This window comes from Stegastes partitus, unplaced genomic scaffold, assembly GCF_000690725.1.
Source record: "Stegastes partitus isolate 25-593 unplaced genomic scaffold, Stegastes_partitus-1.0.2 Scaffold415, whole genome shotgun sequence".
NCBI lineage: Eukaryota > Metazoa > Chordata > Actinopteri > Pomacentridae > Stegastes > Stegastes partitus.
In genome coordinates, this window is record NW_007578146.1 from 169,157 (window position 1) to 189,910 (window position 20,754).

The following is a 20,754-nucleotide window of genomic DNA, read 5'->3' on the forward strand; positions in this document are numbered from 1 at the left end:
CTGTTGGCCTCACAGACGACAAAAACTTTATCTTACACACTTCTTATCTCTAATAAGTTCTGACAAGATGGCAAACAATTGCTGTTACTATTATAGTTCTGGCTTTATTCCTGTAGTAATTAACTGGTCAACTCATATCTGCCACCTGAAGAAAAACTTCCTCTGACAGAAGGGCTTGACTCTACAAATGTTGACATAACTCTAAAAAAAAAAAAATCTATTTTTGTAATTAAAACAGCTGCAAAGGAAACAAAAACTTTGACATCCAACCTTTCAAAGCGAGCACATGTGTAGGAGGGAGATATTCCTTTTTTTAGCTGTATGTCTGGAAAAAAAGTCGTATTCTTTGAGTTTCAGGCCGTCATTTGGAGGTCTACATGACAGTAGATTTGTTTCAGCTCCTATAATGTACTTCCCACTATACAGCACCACAGGTTCCATCAAAATAATCTCAGGTTCCAATCGTTATTATCATTATTATAAAGTATAACATTTCCCAAAGCTGTTGAAGTAAATGCAGTGGAAAGTACATGTACTTTACTTTAATATTTCCATTTCATACTTTCTGTCTTTGGACATCTCACAATAAGCAGTGGTGGTGAGCTGAGGTCACAGTTCAGATGTTTGTGAGTCGTTAGCAGCTCCTCCTAACTTCTCACATGGTTTCATTTCAATAAATATCCAGATGATGACATATCTCACCAATAAAAAAAATCAAAAGTCCAAAAACTGAAAGCAGATTTGTGTATTAGAACTTTTCTTCTCTCCTCTTCCTTTAATCATGTTTGGAGCCCTCTGGGTTTATCTGGTGTCCTTGTATGTAAAACTGGATATAAAGCGCTTGCTGACACGCTGATGCTTCACCGTTAATAATCTAATGATGTCATGTGTGATAATATATCCATCAGAGGGATCAAACCTGGACTTTTACTTAAATATTTTCACTACATTTTGCTGTTACCATGTCCAGTGTTTAACAAATTTATCAGACCACCACCCAGTGTAAGGTTTACGCCTAAACTGGTTATTACCAAAATCATTTCTTATGTTTCTGTAATATTTAATACACCAGAATGTAGAAGCTCTTTAACCCAAATGATATGTTTAATGCTAAAACATAATTATTATTGTTCTTTTCAAATTTACTCTTTTACAAAATAAATAGTAAAGCACGTTATTATTTCTTCATTAATATGTAGAATTATAGTTGTTTACTTGCATTCCTGAACAGAAAAACTAGTTTTAGTGGTTGAATGTTATGCTTGATTAATTTCTGACATCTCAGAGAAGCCCGGTGAGCCGGCTCAGATTTTTCAGTTTGAAATTCCTCATTCCTGTTGAAAATGGTAAAATATCGAGAGCTGAATGTGAATTAAAGCACTTCATGATGCTGGATGGTCTATAAAATATATGTGAAGAGTTCATTTGCAAAAACAGATAATTCCGTCTTCACAAACCGCCAGAAAACCTGCTTTTTCAGCATCTACCTGAGACAATATCAATCAAACTTAAGTTATCTCTTTTTTTGTCATTTGTCATTTCTACTGAGTCAAATCCACTCAGCTTCAGTTTGACATTTGATATTGGTTTGATATTATCTCAAGCAAACAACATAAAAACAAGTTTTCTGAAAATCAACAAAAATGAAGTTCTCTGTTTTGGCAAATGAACTCTTCAAATATTGCTTAACAAATCAGACAGGTGGTTTAATACATCTGTTAAACACTGTATGTGCCTTTACTTATGTATGATTTTTCATTTTTCAATGCTTTTACTTGTAACTGAGCATTTTTACCGTGTTGCATTTGTACTTTTACTTTAGTAAACGATGAGACTATTTCTTTCATCCAAACTGTTTGCCATTCACTTCTGTTCTCCTGTTGTTTGCTAAAACATTAAAATTTGCCACGATATTCGGCAGCTGACTTAAAATATGTTCTCTCCAGGTTCTCCAGCTTCCTCCCACAAGTCCAGAAACATGTTGAGGTTAATTGGTGATTCTAAATTGTCCGTAGGTGTGACTGTGAGTGTGCTTGGTTGTCTGTGATAGACTGGTGACCTGTCCAGGGTGTCTCCTGCCTTCACCCTGAGTCAGCTGGGATAGACTCCAGCCCCCCACGACCCTAATGAGGATTAAGCGGTGTATAGATAATGGATGGATGGATGGATGGACATAATGTTTTATATGAACTTTAATATCAGGAAATTTGCACTGGAGGCATTTTGATGATTTTTCAAATCAAGAAAGTTGCCTCAAGTTGATCAAAGAACTGTTAAAACAGACGTCTGCACCTTTAAGGACTCCCCCGCACACACATTTGTCTTCCTGCCTCTTTCCCTTTTGACAAAGACATTTTTATACTGACTTTAACACACCGCTCAGATGAGTAAATTTAGAGTCAGACTGTTTCCAGTTGTGTAACTGGTAGTTTGACTACTCTCACTGTTGCCTCATTTGTGCTCATGTTTCCACCAAAACCTCAAGAGAAATATGAGTTTACTGTATATAGCAACAACACAATTGTGTTCTAGTTCGCAGGGTGTTCTCAGATGTTCCTCAGTGCCACTCTTCTTTTCACAAACACGGAATAACTCATGAAATGGACGTTTTTTTTATTCTCTGGTTCGGGGTTTCGACACTTACAGACAGACAGACAGACAGACAGACAGTGAGGAATTTTTTGTGGCACACCATTTTAGATGTTCATCTCCTGTAATGACTTTTTGAAGGCATCCATAATTTTTCAAAGGGTCAGCCTCGCATTCCTCTGCAAGTTCACAGGAAGCATGCAACAATGGAGGACAAAATGACCAGAGGCGTTGTCCACCAGCACACACACACACACACACACACACTGGGAGGGAGGAGAGGAAGTAGTGAGATGGTGTTAAATGACATGAGCAGGCTTTTTAAAAAGGTGGAGACTGTGCTGCTTCACAGTTTGGACCTGAAGGGGGAAATGCAAACATGTTCCACTTTGCTGACCAGTCGTCTCCATGCGAGTGCCGCCCACAGAGACGGAGTGTCTGCATGTTTTTTTTTTTTTTAAAAGAAGAAGGGCCCTTGTAAGAATACGCAGCATCTGAAACATGATGGGAATGTGTGTGTGTTTAATTAAGGAGCCAGACAGATGACTGTGGACACACACACCATTAACGGCTCAATAGCAGCTCATGGGGCCGATAGATTTTCAAGTCTAATGAGATATCCACCCTGAAGGCAGTGACCTACTGTACAGCAATCAATGACTGTGATCTACTCAGCTTTGATTGCACCCATCTCTCTACCTACTCAGCTGGAGTTTGCATGTGATTCAGTTTCAGGAGAAGAGGCGGGGGGGGGGACCTGTGGAGGGAAAATGTGGAATATGCAGAAGCAGGATAGCATCTGTAACCCTCCCTCTCTCCGTCTCTCCCTCTGCTGCTCGGAGATATGATTAGTATGTTATGACTAAAACCTCGGCTATTTAAAGGGCCCACAATAAAAGTCAGAGTCGCGTCTAAAGTCCTCAATATAGCCGCCGTTAGGTTGAAGCTGGTAATAAATAGCTCAGACTTGTCTTTTGGCTTTGACAGAAATAAAGCCAGTCATAAAGATTTACTTTCCCTCTCAAGGCGGCAAGTTTATCTCTTTAAGGAAACAAAAATGCACGTTCCTCTCCCGTAGCGGCCACATGTCCAACTTGGTTGCGGTCTGGCCTATCGTGACCGCCTCTGCGTCCATCCATCTTGAGATTCTTGCATGTAGTCTCGTCTCGCTGCAGAGAAACGGCGTCTGCAGGTTTGAGATTTGGACACAGTGCGGCGTCCTCCTGCACCACGTTGGGTACAAAGAGCCACTATGTTTGCAGGAAAGGGGACACAAAGACCTCAGATTCCTGGGGACAGCTGCTGCACACACACACACCGCACAAGCACACGCTCATATTTAAGGCATGCAACAGCTTCGACACACTTGCAGCAGCAGAGTTTTAACTTACCCATAGTGACCTGCAGGGAATGCCACGAGGCTGGATTTCTTTCTTTGGGCATAAAAAGAAAAAAAGAAAAACTGCCAAATGTTAAGCGAGTGCAATACTATTCACTCCACTTTTGCATTATTTTTTGTTTTGTGTAGTTTCAGTTACTTTTAATTTCAAATGCAAAACAAATGACATGATATAAATAATGACGTTATAGTCAATAAACCAGATGAAAGAACCTTTGCTAACACACTACAGAGTCAATGTATTAGCAATAAAGAAGGCAATCCTTTATTTTATGACTCAGAACTTCCTTCGTTTTGAACGATTTCCTGGGAATATTCCTGGAAAGAACCAAAACTGGTTGTAATTATCTGTGAAATCCTGAGGGCGCAGTTGGTAAACGCTCAAATGACTAATTCAAATTAACTGCGAACATAACCTTAAGAGTCTCAACATGCATGAAATGTCAGATTTGACTTCAGACGGGCCTACAGTTCAACACATGTTAGCTCCAGGCTGGATTATTGTAGTTTCCTATTATCAGGATGTCCTAATAACACCAGCTGATCCAAGATGCTGCATCCAGAGTTCTGGCAGGAACTACGGAGATGTTTCTCCCATGAACTCATGTTTATCGACTGCTTGTAAAACCCAGAAAAGAATTCAAAATCCGTCTTCCTCACACAAAAAGTGCATAATGACCAAGCTCCACTGAATCTTAAAGAACCTACAGCATTTCTCCCTCAGACTGCTCACTTGATGCTGCTGGAGACAGAACCTTCAGCTATCAGCCTCCTCTGTTGTGGAATCAGCTCCCAGTTTGGCCTCTCTACATTCAAGATTAGCTTTAAATCGTTCCTCATTGCTTATAGTTACGGCCGGCTCAGGTGACCCTGAACCACCCCTTAGTCATGCTGCTATGGGCCGAGACTGCTGGAGGACTTCCCATGATGCACTGAGCACCTCTTCTCTCCTCTCATCTTATAGCATCATTGCATGTCTTGAACTTTGTGTCTCTCTTCTGCAGTTTGTATTTTGTCTCCTCTGTAGGTTGCTGCACATTTTTACTCTGCAGTTAGCAGCTTCAACAATCCTCCTATAGTGTTTATTGTCGTCTAATGTGTTGTCTTTTTGAGCTCTATCTGCTTTTCTTTCCTCTTTCTGACTTTCACCAGTGGAGACACATGGCTGCTGATACTAAACCTGGTTCTGCTGGAGGTTTCTTTCTGTAAATCTTTTTTTTCTACCTACCAAAAAGCTGCTCAAAGGCTTGGTTGTGTTTCTATATATAATGTAATGTAATGTAATATAATAGTAAATCTTTAACCTACAATATGAGCTACCTTGAGAGGACTTACTGTGTGAATTGGCGCTATATAAATTGAAATTACTTGAATACGGTTTCTAGTAACATGTGGATAATGAATGAATCTTTAACTCTGAGATAACTCAGAACTTTTTCCACATTAAATTCTTCTTTTCCAGTGAAAACTAAGCACATCTACTCAAGTATCATACCTGCACAGGCCTACAATTTTACAATACTTGCTGCTGAGCATTTTCATTTATGCACTTTTCCATTTCCTACTTTTATTTATCAACTTTCAGATTAAGCTGTTTCCTATATTTGCATCATATGATGCATTATAATATGTGTACCACTGATCATTTTGCATTTTCTTACTGATTCATTTGCACTAAAATAGAATTGAAATGCCTTGTGCTGTATTAACAGTGCTACTTTATCTTAAATAAATCATCTAAAAAGCTCATTAACCACCAGATATCAGACAAAACCAAAATAGTGCGATGCTGCCACTGAGAAGTCTCATCTGAGGGAGATTTTTTGCTCCAGAAATGAAGATCTTCCCTCTAAACATGAATGCATTTATTTTAAGACATTCACCCCAAGCTTGGTAAAACAAATACCCTTCTCTGTGCTTTTTTTTTTCACTCTTCATTGGTAATAATAAAGCGCAGTGCAGCCTCTCTCCTCCTCCTCCTCCTCCTCCCGTGTGGTTTTACGCTTTTGATCCCCGAGGGACCTCGCGTTTTACATTCCTGGCATTCCGACCTCAGTCCCTCCTCGGTTACTTATTATCGCCGCCTGCTCTCTCCACAATCATTTCACAGCGAGAGCGCAGCGCGGCAGAGAGTCCGCGGGGACGAAGATGAGACACGTTTGAGTCTAAAAAGGAAAAGAAACGGATGGAAAAATAAGCGGAACTACTCTGGATTTGACTTCGAGAGCGAGGATTTTGGATACGATGAGAGCGTGAGCTGGTAAGAGGAGTTTTTTTTTTCCTTTCTGTGCCACAAACGAGAGGAAAGAAATAAAGAAACGAACACAAACATGAATAAAGTAGCTGCAGTGGTGCTTGTGCTGTGAACTTTTGAGAATGGAGTTTGTTATGAGGGAATTTAAAGCTATTTACAGCGACTAGTGTGCCATTAGAGCGAAGTTATTTTACAACGCGGTTTTGTGCGCTTTTGCTCCCCCGTGAGAGTGGAATTTCTGGCGCATGCATTTTTCTTTTTTTTTTTTTGCCTGCTGTGGAAAATGTGTCCACATCACTGTGTTGTCGCTGTTGGTGATTTAAACTCAAGACTACAGCTTTTTCCATGTAATATTCATTCTGTATATTTACATAATACATACACTCCAAGTGTCACTGTTGTTTCCAAGGCCTCCACTTTTCTTCTGTCTCATGTTTGTTTCTGCCACCTCACACTTTATTTACTCATCTCCTTTGTGTTCCAGGTTCACAGCTGATTTATTTAAATACTTCCACACTGAGAAAAACAACAACAACAACAGATCTTTAAAGAGAACCTACACAAAGCAGTATGTCGTCCACTGAGGAGCCGTCCGGCACGGTCCTGCACCGGCTCATCCAGGAGCAGCTCCGCTATGGGAACCCCACGGACACCCGCACCTTACTAGCCATCCAGCAGCAGGCCCTGCGAGGAGGCAGCGGGAGCAACAGTGGCCCCAGCAGTGGAGGTGACATGAGCAGGAGCCCGAGATCTTCTCTGGAGAGTCTCACCCAGGAGGACCCTCTGTTCCCCCAGCTCTCCGCCAGACAGGAGCCCCAGGGCCAGGAGCACCAGGGGGACTACCACCACTCAGAAAGCGGCTACCAGCTGCATGGGGAAGCTCTGCCGACCTACGAGCAGGCCAAGGCGCATTCTCAGTATCTGGCCTCCCACTGGGCCCCTGCAGGACCCATCAGGCAGCTCCACGAGGGGAAGCTGATGCATGATGGGATCTTCCATGAGGAGGCAGATCTGATGGAGATAAAGTGCAGCCATGTGCGGTCGCTCAGCGAGCATCGCATGCAGATATCTCTGGAGAGGCACGATGCAGCAGCTAAAGCTGAGGCCATCAAGATCACCTCTCACAGCTACCCCGAGCTCCCCTACTACGCCCCACAGTGCACCCAGAGCACAGGGCCGAGCATGGACAAACGGTGCCCACCTCCAGAGTACTCGGCCCCCATCCAGAGCCAAGGATTTATCCCCCACCAGGTCCAGGAGCCAGTGCAGCCTCAGCAGCACAGGTACTAAAAGGAGGACGTGACCATATTTGTGTTAGTGTGTGCATGATTTGTAAAACTGTGGAAGCATTACATCATATTCTGTGGTCTAATTTTTATACGAGAGCCCGCCCAGTGATCATCATTGTGTTTCACATGCGTAAACACATACTTATCAATGTGAGTCACACCGTAGGCCGCATACCAAATTCCTATTTCCGCCTTGTAATGCTTATAGGAGAACAAGTCCAGCCCTGTAGGTGTTTGTAATGTTTGGCATACTGAAACAGGATAGTTTCGCGTGCTTGTGTTGCCTTGGATGCTTCCACAAAACTATGTTCCTCATATAGGCTTTTACATTCTTTCAAGCCACCCGGAGTCAGCTTGTCTGTCCGCTGGTTAATGGGAATAGAGTGATATTTCAGATGCCTCGCTCCGAAATAAAGTCCTGTCTCATACCTCCAACTATCTGCACCAAACAGATTGAGTTAACATGAGCCTGGCCTTCAGTTCATACCCAGTTTGTACTAAACTACACCTCTGTCGTAGGTATGTCCAGTCAGTGGAGCCAGCGGAAGTTCCCTGCTACAGCATGTTCAGCAGCCTGCCACCTGCTGGCCTGGAGGAGCCCAACCAGGTGGAGCTGCTGCTGATGGAGAACGAGAGGCTGAGGCAAGAGCTGGAAGCGCACAGGGAGAAGACCAGCCGCATTCAGAAGGTAAAAAGAAAAAAAAACCCAGTATTTTAATGAAGCTGACACCTCACAGATCATGTTAAGAAATGAGAGCATCCACAGTTAAGGCACATTTACACTTTTTACTGAAAACACAAAAGGAAGGGACGCCCCAACATCCGTCAAATAGCACAAAAGGCAGGCTTACAGTCTAGAAAGAACTGGCAGCCACTAAAGATGGCAAATGAATCTGAAGGAAACGCCAACGTCCAGACAACAGCCTCCATCTGAGCCACCTGTCTGAGAAACCCAACGCCGCTCCACAGTTGCTTCCCTGATATCCAACTCCAGGCACGCTCCCTCATCTGGACGGACAGATGAGATCAGCAGCTGCTACCTTCCATAGCGCAGCGGCACAAACAGAGGTCACAGCCTGCTACTGTGTTTACACACTCCTTTCATTGTGTGGCTGACCTAGTGGAGGCTAGAAAGTGTGTGTGTGCTTTAGTTCCAGGGAGGCCATAGATTTTCTGTGTAATGTGGGGTTTGTCACACAGCTAGTCGATTGGGCTGCGACCCCCACGCAGCTAATGGCTGTTTGGGAGAGGGTCAGCAGCAGGTGGTAGGCTGCAGTATAAAATCTGGAAAGCCCTTTTTTTTTTTTTCCTCTACCAAATAGCTCTTTTTTTTCTGCAACTTTTTCCTGTTGCTTTTCTGACCGAACGGGCCTGAAATACGATTAGTTCAGCACGCTTGAAATGACATTTGACACCTTTGCCAATCTTTGTAAAAATCCACTCCACTCTCTGCGGGAGTTATGTCACATGGCCCTCGCCTTGTCTCAGCCTTAAAGAATGATAATTGCCGGGGTTGGAAAGTTTTCTCCGTCAGGCCGCAGCCCTGAGTAAACATGCCTGTGTGACTGCTGTAATGGTGGGTGTCTCTTTGCCGTTTCCACAACCCAGGCACAGGCATGCACACCTTCCCTCCACTGGCAGCCTTCCCAAACCTGTGTGTGTGTGTGTGTGTGCGCATGCTAAGTCGTGCTTTGCGGCGTGTTGTGTACGCACACGCTCCTGTGCGCTCACACACCTGGAACTACAGCTATCAGTCCTCAGGAATGTAGATATAAATCAGGCTCACAGGGAGTGGTGCGGGCTTGAATTCCTTCTCAGAATTATACCACACACACACACACACACACACACACACACACATACACACACACACACACACACAGACTGTACTGTATACACACAGCTACATATGTACCCATATGTTTATCTTTACTCTAACAACATGAATCAACATTCCAGCTCCTCTCTGGCATGTGAAGTAGGTTAACCAAAAAAATCCTCCTTCTTCTCCATTTCTGTTCTCCTTTCTTCTTCCTCTTCTCCAAACCTCCCCTCTTTCCTTCTCCTCTTTTTTTTTTTCTTCCCTCCCCTTTCCAGTTGGAGCAGGAGATCCAGCGTATATCGGAGGCCTATGAGACACTGATGCAGGGCAGCAGTAAGAGGGAGAACTTGGAGCAGACACTGAGGAAGAGGATGGTGGCTGAGATCAGGAGGCTGCAGGATTTCAACAGAGACCTGAGAGGTACAGACACAAATCACCCACATTTGTGCCATAGCTGCTCCGGCAGTTACACGGTTAAACAGCTCCGTCTAATTTTAAACCTTTCATGCATCACAGAAAACTTGGAAAATGCCAGAACGCATGTTGCAAAAGAAGTGGAGGCAGCCGACCATAACCAGCACATCATGGCGAAACTCCTCGAACAGAGTAAGTGCATGGTTCTGTGAGGCCAGATTCCTCTCTGCTGCTCTGTGTTACATCCTCCTTCGGAATCAACATGCTCAATTGGACTGGATTGTTGCACAGCGTGGGGCCCTTTTTTTTGTAGCTAAGTGCATCCTGCATGCAGGAATTTCACTTGCATAACCTCAGCTTATTTGGTAAGAAGGCTTAATAATAGGGAATTCAATCCGCGCACCTCTTTGCCAAAGGAAATGAACCATCTGTAAATCACAGAGCGGCAGTGGAAGTGGTAGAAATGAGGTCCCCCCCACCCCACACCCCCACCTGTTGGGAGTGTGATTTATGTTGTCTGTTTAAGGAACTGGACTCAAGCAGAGTGGTGGTGTTTGTATGGCCTTGATGAGGAATTCTCAGCGCTATGTGGGTCAAAGGGATAGGGCAGCTTTCTCCCCCCCTTCCTCCTCCTTCCTCCTCTCAGCATTCCAGGAGTGCTTTGCTAAATGAAGAACACTGGCCACCATGTAGCAACTCTGGTACTTATTACTGTGTTGGACTCCGGAGGGAGACAATGTGGAATGCTCATAGATATTTTCCCCCCTCTTCTTTTTCCGAGAGCAGACTTCAGAGAAGTTTGAAATGATTTCATATTTCAAGTGAAAGCGCTCACATCCTGTCCAATGCTGTGGCGTTTGACTAAATCCTTGACTCTAATCCTCACGCATTAGCATGCACTTAACCTGACCACCCTCACTTTGTGTTTGATTCAGACGAGGAGCAGAACTTTGAGCGGGAGCGCGTAGAGCGGGAGCTGCAGCGATTGCGAGCCTCGGCCGAGGAGCAGAGCGGCAGGGCGAAGCGGCTGGAGGAGGCCCTGGAGGCGGCCCGGGGACGGGGTCGCCAGCTCGAGGACGAGCTGAGGAGGAAGAGGGCGTATGTGGAAAAGGTGGAGAGGCTGCAGAGTGCACTGGCTCAGCTGCAGTCCACCTGCGAGAAGAGGGAGAGCCTGGAGATGAAGCTGAGGACACGACTGGAGCAGGAGCTGAGGAGTCTGAGGGCACAACAGGTAAAGCTCTTGTCCTAGAGCAGCCATTATGAAACCTGCTGCTGTGAATAGGGCTGTAATGTAAAGTATGTCTCACCGACTGTTTCACATACTTTCTCTCTTTATCTCAGAGGCAGTCTCAACCTCCAGGAGTGACTATGTGCTCGCTTCAAGAGCGCCTACGTGAGCGCGAGGAGCGAATCCTGGCCCTGGAAGCAGACATGGTGCGCTGGGAGCAGAAGTACCTGGAGGAGAGCACCATGAGACAGTTTGCCATGGAGGTGGCTGCCACTGCCGCTGCCCAGAGGTAAAGACTGCTGCGCTCAACTCTCGGTGCTCAGATGTTTCTCAGCTCATTTGAATTTGAATCAAGCTCAGGCCGTTGCTTGTTTCATTCACAGAGACACCACCATCATTAACCACTCACCCTGCCACTCCTCTAACAACAGTTTCAACGAGGACCTGCCAGTTGCCGACCACAGGAACCAGGAGATGGAGAACAGGTACCTTGCTTTTTCTCAAATCGCGACAGAGTTTTCGTCATTTGCCACTGTTGGGTTTTCTGACGTGTTTCCTCGTGTTTGTCAGGATCCGCGCGCTTTACGCTCAGATCTTGGAAAAAGATGCCGTGATCAAGATCCTCAACCAGCGGCTGCACCAGGATCAAGGCCGGAGGGACGAGCAAAGTCCCCGAACAAACCTCCTGAACACGGCAGGGGCGCCTCTCCGACCCGCCTCCTCCACTCCCTCCATCAGCACCACCAAGAGCAGCACTAAGAGTCGAGGTGAGGGGAATAATGATCTCATTTTTAATAATTGATGTGACCGAGGCAGTGCGGCCTCCTGTATGTTTGACATTACATGTGCGCTGTATATCCCATTTAAAAGTGTGCAAGGTATGAATAGATTTGACATTTGATTGACATTTTCTGTGCTGCTGCCTTTCAGGTAAGAGTCTGTCAGATGACCAGACTTTGCCAAACCATCAGTTCTCCGCTCAGTCTGAACCTGGAACACTAGAACGGCAGGTGGAGGGACCCAAAACCAGTGAGGCTGCCAGAACTACTAAGCTCAACAGTGGTGAGTGATCTATCAAATATGCATGAGAGCATTTGTTTACAAGCTCCAGTGGTACTCTCAGTATAAAACTCAAATGCTAAATATTTTTGCACAGAAGCAATCCTGCACACACACACATACAGCATGCAAGCAGACTTTTTTTTTTTTTGGCCTCCTCTCCATGGACGCACACATTGATTAACCATGCTGCGGATTGACCAGCCAATCGGACACCATCTGTCCAGGTCATGGTTCATAATGTGGGCCCTGTGGAATGTGCATGGTTAGGAAATAATGCGGATCTGTTGACTGAGCACATTCACCAGAGTGCTGTGTTTGACTGTGGAAAATGTCTGTTAACCTTTAGTCATTGAGCTGCATGCTGGACTTTTCTCCACCGTTTTTAACCTTAAAACATTTATAATAATTATCTATTCCCCTCTTTCTTTTTTCTCCTCAGACAAGACAGCGCCTAAGAAGTTGCTATTAAACCCCTTCAGAGGCCTGGACGAGCTGGAGTCAGAAGCAGTGGAAATCTTCATTTAAAGAATCGATGGGTGGATTCTGAATGAGACAAAATTCTGTGAAGAGTGAAAGAAGAGAGGATGGAAGAAAAATATTGGATGAGAGAATGTTGCGAAAAAGAGGCCAACGCACAAAAAAAAAAAAAAAAAAAAAGACTTTTCACATTTTTGAGACGGAGCTGTGCTCCAACTTTCATTAAGCTGGGCAGCTGCAGGCAGCGTGCCGGGCAGAGTGACAAAAGATGAATCTTCTGAGGTACTTGGACAGTATTGTGGATTGTAATAGGGCAACATGTTCTCAGAGAGTGTATGCCAAAATATTTATATAAATATCTATATAATTGCTGCTTTCCCCCCCCTTCCCCTTTTATTATTCATTTTATTTCTTTCCCCAATCCAGTGAGTTAAGAAGCTACATATTTATCTTATCTGGTTTCCACATTCCCCAAATATTAACTTAAGCCTCATGCTCCTCTAGACAAATATTCAGTAAGAGGTTATCTATGTGACCCGCATTCCCCTCCTCTCCAAAAAATGTGGATTTAATCTGAGTAATCTCATTCCCATCACATAGATGTTGTCTGTTTGGAAGACTCCCCCTGTGCTGATTAATTTAAGCTGATAACACATGAAACACTGTTAATCTAAATGCTCTTGCTGCTCATATTTCTTAAGCCCCGAGTAGCTGGTTCTACGAAGGTTCTGAGGTGTGTGAACGCTGAGCTGCATAATATATAAAAGACAATTTTGTTATTTTTTATTTTTGCCAAACTGACACAGACCTGGTGTTGTAATTTTGGGACGGTGCAGCATCACGGCGTTGAGTTCATCGTCTTTTGTTTCTGATGCTTTTTATTTTATTTTTATTCTCAAAGTATGTTTGCATGCGTGGTTACAGTATGAGTGCGTGTCCTGATGTGGGGGACTCTGCTGGTCTGGTCGCCACTGAAGGGCAAAAGTTGAAAACAGCGTGTTGGTTGTTTTTTTTTTCCTTTTTTGTTTACTGTGAGCTTTGAACTAACAAACAGGTTAATTATTATTATTATTATTATATATTTTATACAGATGTTTGTATTGTTATTTACAGATAGTGCTTTGAGCCGGACGCCAAAGAGTTTATGTTTGTTTGTTGTAAGTTATGTGCCGACAATCACGGTCTTGTCAAGCTGTACACAACCAACCAAGTGTTGACTTCAAACAGACATTTCTGTGAACTTAAAACAGTATGAAGGTTTTTACAGTTGAATTCATGCAACATTTCATAAAGCAATAAAATACTCTGATATACATTAACCGGCTTGTGATTTACTTCATTCATAATGTTGGCAGTGAACTGGTGTCGTAATGAAATCACAAATATGCTGCTAGGTGTTAGAGAATCCACGTTTTTCTGCTTCTCTCTGCCCCATCTCCTCATTCCCCCGTCCCCCTCGTTCCACCACAGAGAAGAGTGCTCTTCATTAATGAATACCAGAGCTGCATTCTTTTCGGTTCAACTTTCTCGGGTGGCCTGCTCTCTTGTTCTCCTCTTGCCATGAAGAGCATGCTTGACATAGATCGCATTCTCATAGCGACACGTAACTCTATACGTGACAAAGACAGGTTTCTCCCAGATTAGCTGCTAATGCCGTTTGAAATTCCTGTGCACCTTTTGCAAAACACGCGTTCCGAAATGCTTCTCGTTGCCTTCCCGGAGGTGTTTACGAAGCGGTTCAGGACATGCCGTTGGATATGAAGATGAGAGAATGGAGGGCTCGCTTGTGTGGTGTCTGTTTCCAAATAGATCTCTCTGATGCACACACACACACACACACACACACACACACAGAACAGAGCCACAGATATCGACTTGTACCAGTTTGGGGCGGCTGAGCAACGCGGACAATGAGATTTCACAATGCAGCAGGACAATGACAAGGACAATGAATGTTATGGTGTCATCAGTGTGCATTCATGTTTCACCAGTCATCCACTGTGGTTTGGTTTGTCAAAAATAAAATGTAACAGCAAATCTAGCACATCATTCACCACACATTTCTGATTCGGACATTCTAATACGAGCCATAGTTTGAAAGCAGGTTAGATGTTTAGCTTCCTGTTTATCATACAACAACAACAGCCCCGAACATACAGTTGGTCATAAGAGGCGATCTTCAGCAACACAAGGATCGAGGGTTTCACGCAGCAGATGTCATGATCTACACAGAATCCTGATGTCAACATCATGGAGTTACTCTGGGATTATATGAAGAGAAAAAAAGACTAAGACAAGCTGAATCCACAGAGGAGGTGTGGTAAGCTCTCCAAGATGCAGGAACAACTTACCGGCTTGAAATACTGGACACAGTTATACTCAGGAGAACTGAAAGCCAAAACACAGTCACAACAAAAACTGATATAATTTAAGATTACTGGACTTAAAGTTAAAAAAAAACAAAACAAAACAACTATTTCAGTTGTTTTTGATAGGATCCTCACTTAAATTTTCGGGCCCAAAACAGAAGTGTTGGTCACTTGAAGAAACTGATAAAAACTCCTCTCTGTGCATATGGATAACATCCATTATCTATACACCGCTTAATCCTCACTGGGGTCGTGGGGGGCTGGAGTCCATCCCAGCTGACTCAGGGCGAAGGCAGGGGACACCCTGGACAGGTCACCAGTCTATCACAGGGCTACACTTAGAGACAGACAACCAAGCACACTCACATTCACACCTACGGACAATTTAGAATCACCAATTAACCTCAACATGTTTTTGGACTGTGTGGGAGGAAGCTGGAGAACCCGGAGAGAACCCACGCTGCACGGGGAGAACATGGAGACTCCACGCAGAAAGATTCCGGTGCCCCCACCGGGACGCAAACCGGCGACCTTCTTGCTGCGAGGCAACAGTGCTACTAACTGCGCCACCCTGCAGCCCTCATATGGATAACATATTTTATTTTTTTCCCCCATGAAAACAATCACTTTAAAATCACTTAGATGTACCTCTGCTCTGTTTCTTCCGCTAGAATGTGCATATTGATGAAATCTCTGCCTCTTTCTCTGCTCACTTCTCTCAACTTACTGCAGCTCTAGCACACCAGCTCACCGACGACTATGAAATTACTCGACGTTACTTTACGGCAAATTCTAACTTTGGAGTTATTTAGCCGTACACATCGGAACCGGAGACTGATTCTGAGGAGCGTAATGATTCGGAAAGCCTGACAGGGTTGGTTTCTTCAGTTTGTTATGTTTGAAACCTCAGAAATGTGAAGAGCTGTTGTTCAAACTGTCATCGTACGCTGCCATTTTAATGTGGAAACACTCTGTTTTGTGTTTTTTTTTTTGCTTATGTTATTCCTCTGGCATATAAACACACACACAGAACATATTTTTGAGTTTGTAAAACGGTGAAAAAGATCTTTAATACTTATTTCTGGAAAAAAAAAAAAGAGGTTCAGCCAACCCACAAGAAAACAAGTGCATACTTGATAATGATTTATTACCATTTACAACTTGAGATTGTTTGCAATGATTAATGGATAACCAATATTTATAACTACATCATTAGAAAACACAAACCCTTTTTTTCTAATTATTGGCTTGTAGATGTTAAATCAGGAGTAAACGATCTAACTACCATCAATTATGTCATTGTTTCCTGTTTATAAACCCCAAGTAGTATGAACACAACATATTAAATTTGTCAGGAACAGAAAAAAAACTGTCTCTGGTGTTCTCACAGAGTTCACCAACTTTGCCAGGCTTCATGTTTTGCAGTAGATTATATGGAATCTTCACAAGGGTGCTGATTTAGTGCTCTGACCGTCAGGTGGAGGGTAAACATTAAGAAAAAAAAAAAGGTTTTCTCTGCAGGGATTGTTCCAATGCTCCACTACACTGAGACGTATTAAAACAGCAGCAAATCTACTAAACCTTACAAAGATCAGAAATAAATGGTAAAAATGTGTTAGAGCACGACAAAAAAAAGCAAGATTTCCTCAAAAATGAACTCAAACAGACATGTGTTGGGTCAAATATAGAATAAATCCTTGTATATACTGAGACAATGAACCAGGATGATCTCAGTTTGGATTTAAAGACAACACTGAATACAATCTGTTGTGTGGAGCTTGAAGTGGCTTTGTTTGTGAGGTGCATCATGGGAAATGTAGGATTCAGCCTTTTTTTGTAACTTGACCTCTTGGCCTCTGCTTCTTCAACTTTTTACCGTTCTTTACCGCATCCTGACTGTGATTGCATTCAACACTGAACAGTCCATTCCAGGGGAACTTCTCTACTGTCTAAAACATGTCAGATAGGCCAATAAACAATCCATCATCTATTAACCTACAAAACCGATCTGCCAATTACACTCGCGCACACAAGCGAGAGAGCATAAATCAGAACGTGTCCCGCGGTGGTGTGTCTGATAACTGGATGGAGGGGAGAGTATGTTAAAACACCTAAGCAAGCCTGGACTTGGACAGAGAGGATATGAGCCGGTGAGATAGCGCAGATGCTTTTGACAGGGAAGCTTGTATGGGAAAACACAGAGCAGGAACTGGTGGTATGCAATGCCATCAATCTTATTTATGAACTGAGAGCTCTTATCTGGCGCGCTGACTGACAACATTGTGAAGACTCGCCAACATTCCTCCGCCAATGTGAAAGGCAGCTGACATGTTTCGACTGCGGCTCTCTTCGCTTTTTCCCAGAACTGGTATGATGGAGGAGGCTGGAACGTAAACGCGAGTCAGGGGTGAAATTCCTTTGTGCTCGAACGTCCAAGAAGATGAAAATTTCTACACTTTTTTTTTGTTTTTTTGTTAGTTTTTTTTTGCTCATTCCTCTGCCTCTGTCACATGGGAACTTCATAGTGAAACTTAATGACCGTGAAAGGAATGAGTTTGTTGCTGTGTAAACTGTGAAAATGATGTTCTCACACAGTGCGGCTTTATTGCCCTGCCCCTGAAGTTTACAGTCTTATGGCACATTCCTAATAAGCAATAGCGTTTGAAGTTTCAACACATTCGCTGGATGACAGAGTGAGCCGGCAAAGAGGAGGGATTTGGAAGGCATTGTGACTTAACATGGCTTTATTCTATTTGTGAATAAGGAAAAACACTCATTAGGAAATTAAAGCAACAATTTAATCCTAAATAATATACACATCGCAGGCATGTGCAAACAAACACAAGGATACAAATGGCTGTTGAGGCGGAGTGATGAGAGATTGACTGACTGGCCTCCTCCTCAGGGCAGATAAATGCTGATTAACAGACACATGGAGTCAGAACACACAGCGGGAGAGCAAATCCACAAAGCCAAATTTTTTTTTTTTTTTTTTTCCCCCCCTTCATGCCACAGAAGCATGTTTTTGGACATCTGTAATGCGTGCCTCATGCCCAGAGGGAGGCGGCACAGCAACTTGTCACCACCTGCCACACAAGGCTGCTGCAGAGGCGAATGTCATTCCTGTTTGTTCAGGGACCGTGCGTTTGAAACCGCAGAGGTGACCCTGAACCCATATTTCAGCCTCACGTACGTGCTGCGGACTAATCGGCATCAGATGATATAAAAAGTCAGGCTTTCTGGTGACTTGTTTTGAAAGTGTGTGAAAGATCTGATAAAAAAAACTGACCCGTATGATTCTTGAACTTTTGACAGACATTCAGGCTATTTGTCATTTTAAAGTTCTTGACACGTGATTCATGAGTTGAAAATCTTTTCCTGACACAGACATGACTGTGCGATGTGTCATTGTGTCACCAGCTTAGTGTCAATATAAGAGCATGTGGTTGACTCCCAACAAGTGGTGTCATTAGATGGTTAAAAACAGATATCAGTGACTGCTGAGGATTATTTACGTGTGAAAAACAGAAATAGTGGATCAGCTTTAATTGGTAACAATTGAATTAAGCTTGTCCAGTTAATAAGTAATTTTAATGCTACTGCTTTAAATAAGATGTACTTGAATCATTTGATTTTTTAAAGTTTTCCATTTTTCCAACCTATTTATTTGCTTTGGCCAAACACAAAATCCATCCATCCATTATCTACACACCGCTTGGTCCTCACCAAGAAGCTAACCAGCGACCTTCTTGCTGCGAGGCAACAGTGCTACCAACTGCGCCACCTTGCAGCCCCAAACACAAAATGTAAAACATGATTTTGCTGTTAGATTTATCATGTCCAGGAAACATGATTTTGCATTTTAAATTAAATCACAGTAGCAGTTTAAAGGGATAAAGTGTAATTTCAAGTTCATCCACAACAATAAATTACCAATCACCTAATCAGACAGATGAAGAAGATTCATTCATTCATTCAGAACTGCTTTTTCCCCTTCAACTGCAGCTCCATTACAGTTTTTACGCTGCACTCACAGATCCCCAGAGTCCCAAAACATGTACTGTAGTTACAGTTTGTGTTCCACCTCCTGCAAAACATGTGCTCTTTGAGTTGAGGGATTAGAGCCATTAACTGCTTTACAAATCCACATATGCACACGATGCTGCCGCGTCAGCTCTCCTGCACATCTGCTAACAAGTCATGTGTAAATGCTTCCTAATTTTGTAGTGTGGAGCAAAATGCAAGACAATAAAAGGACCAAATCAGTCAAAATAGAAGGTATGTGCTGAAGAAATATGTCTCTTCCTGTTGACTTTCTACTGACTGATATCATAGCCAACTATAGAAGCAGTCTTAATATTATGGGCCAACTGTAATTTGAAGTGCAGAACTTTTAAAGCCGAACAGCGCCACCTTCTGGGATCTTCATGCATGTGCAACTGTTTTATGTATGAACGCATTTATCAAGACACAAAAAAGTGTTAGAAGCTAAATAATCACCATTCACAGAGTTCTACAATCAAGAACTGTATGTTTAGTTGAGGTTGTAAGTCACTGTAGTTATACTGAATCTGTTATTTCTGTCTGCATCTAGTTTAATCACACAATAGAAATAATAATTGTTGTAAATTATTGATTGCTTCGGCTGGCACTGGGCAGCAATGAGTCACTAGAGAAGTCCAAAACAGATCATACTGGAGTATTTCCTATTGTTTTGAGAGACTGTGAGATCCCTCCTTGTGTGTTTTCCTTCCCTGTGTCTCGAATGATTCCCTGTTTGTATCACCATCCGTTTATCTTCGGTGTATCATATACATGATACACCAAATGACACATGAGGGGCGCTGAGGTTAAGGCTAAAAGTTTCAAAATCCCCCTAGAAAATGTACACCTTTACCAAATTTTATGAAAGAAAGAAAGAAAGAAAGAAAGAAAGAAAGAAAGAAAGAAAGAAAGAAAGAAAGAAAGAGGACAAAAATGTCACCATGGGCACATTGATGTTGGGTGTCATTAATCTGACACTAAAATAGAATAGTATAGAATAGAATAGAATAGAATAGAATAGAATTCCTTTATCAGCCTCACAAGGGGAAATCTGCAACATCACAGCAGTAAAGTGACAGCAGAACAGCAAGAGAAACACAACTATAAATTAAAGGGGTGAGGTGCATACATTATATATAAAATATAAATAAGAAAAACAGAAGAACACAAGGGAAGAAAATAATACTATTGCATCAAAATCAATGTTGTTGCTAATCATTGATATATCCTTGACTGTGATGCTGTTTTTTTTTTGTTTTTTTTTACTATTTAGTATATGCAAAACAATTCATATATTGTGTTTTTTTTTTAAATTAAAAACAAAACACACAAAAAACCAATAGTGCCACTATGCACATAAAAGGTATTTAATTCAGAAAAGTAATGAATATTTGGTAGTTATGATGAGGACTGATGTTGATTTAAAAATGCACTCAGTGACAGTGAAAAATAACATTAATATATGTATTTTAGCAGTGTTTTTGACTCCTCTGACATTTTTGTCTTTTAGGATCTTGGTGCAACTTTTTAGAATTGAACTAACTAATTAACTAATAACAACTAATGATTACATTAAACTATTTCAACTGGTTCAAACACCCAGATGGGTTGTAAATAATGCAGAGACATGAGAGTAATTGTTGTGAGAAAACAAAAAAACCAACACATAATTGCTATATTTTATATTATATAAAACCCATCCATTTACAACGTTAATTTACAGACTGATTTCCGTATTATTTTAAAATCAATGTTGTGGCTAATCATTGACATATCCCTCACTGTGATAATGTTTTTTTTTTTTTTT

The 20,754-nt window shown here is 42.5% G+C and overlaps 1 protein-coding gene across 2 annotated transcripts; it reads left to right on the forward strand.

Moving 5' to 3' along the window:
* Positions 1–6,020: 6,020 nt before the first annotated feature.
* amotl2b (angiomotin like 2b) lies at positions 6,021–13,853 on the forward strand. 2 transcript variants are annotated; one of them, XM_008285769.1, is made up of 11 exons: positions 6,021–6,248; positions 6,727–7,525; positions 8,051–8,219; positions 9,629–9,773; positions 9,870–9,959; positions 10,703–10,998; positions 11,109–11,284; positions 11,427–11,480; positions 11,566–11,762; positions 11,926–12,057; positions 12,497–13,853. In XM_008285769.1, the coding sequence occupies exons 2-11, from the start codon at positions 6,813–6,815 to the stop codon at positions 12,580–12,582; spliced, it is 2,058 nt and encodes a 685-aa protein (XP_008283991.1). In that variant the 5' UTR covers positions 6,021–6,248; positions 6,727–6,812; the 3' UTR covers positions 12,583–13,853. The 2 variants fall into 2 exon arrangements, with proteins under 2 accessions (XP_008283991.1, XP_008283990.1); XM_008285768.1 differs by having other exon boundaries at positions 6,023–6,248; positions 11,379–11,480.
* Positions 13,854–20,754: the final 6,901 nt, after the last annotated feature.

Excerpts from the sequence above, each read along its gene's own strand:
- amotl2b (XM_008285768.1), top strand. The coding sequence starts at position 6,813 with ATGTCGTCCACTGAGGAGCCGTCCGGCACGGTCCTGCACCGGCTCATC. Across the intron at positions 7,526-8,050 it reads GTGCAGCCTCAGCAGCACAG|GTATGTCCAGTCAGTGGAGC; the intron begins GTACTAAAAGGA and ends CCTCTGTCGTAG. Across the intron at positions 10,999-11,108 it reads GGAGTCTGAGGGCACAACAG|AGGCAGTCTCAACCTCCAGG; the intron begins GTAAAGCTCTTG and ends TCTTTATCTCAG.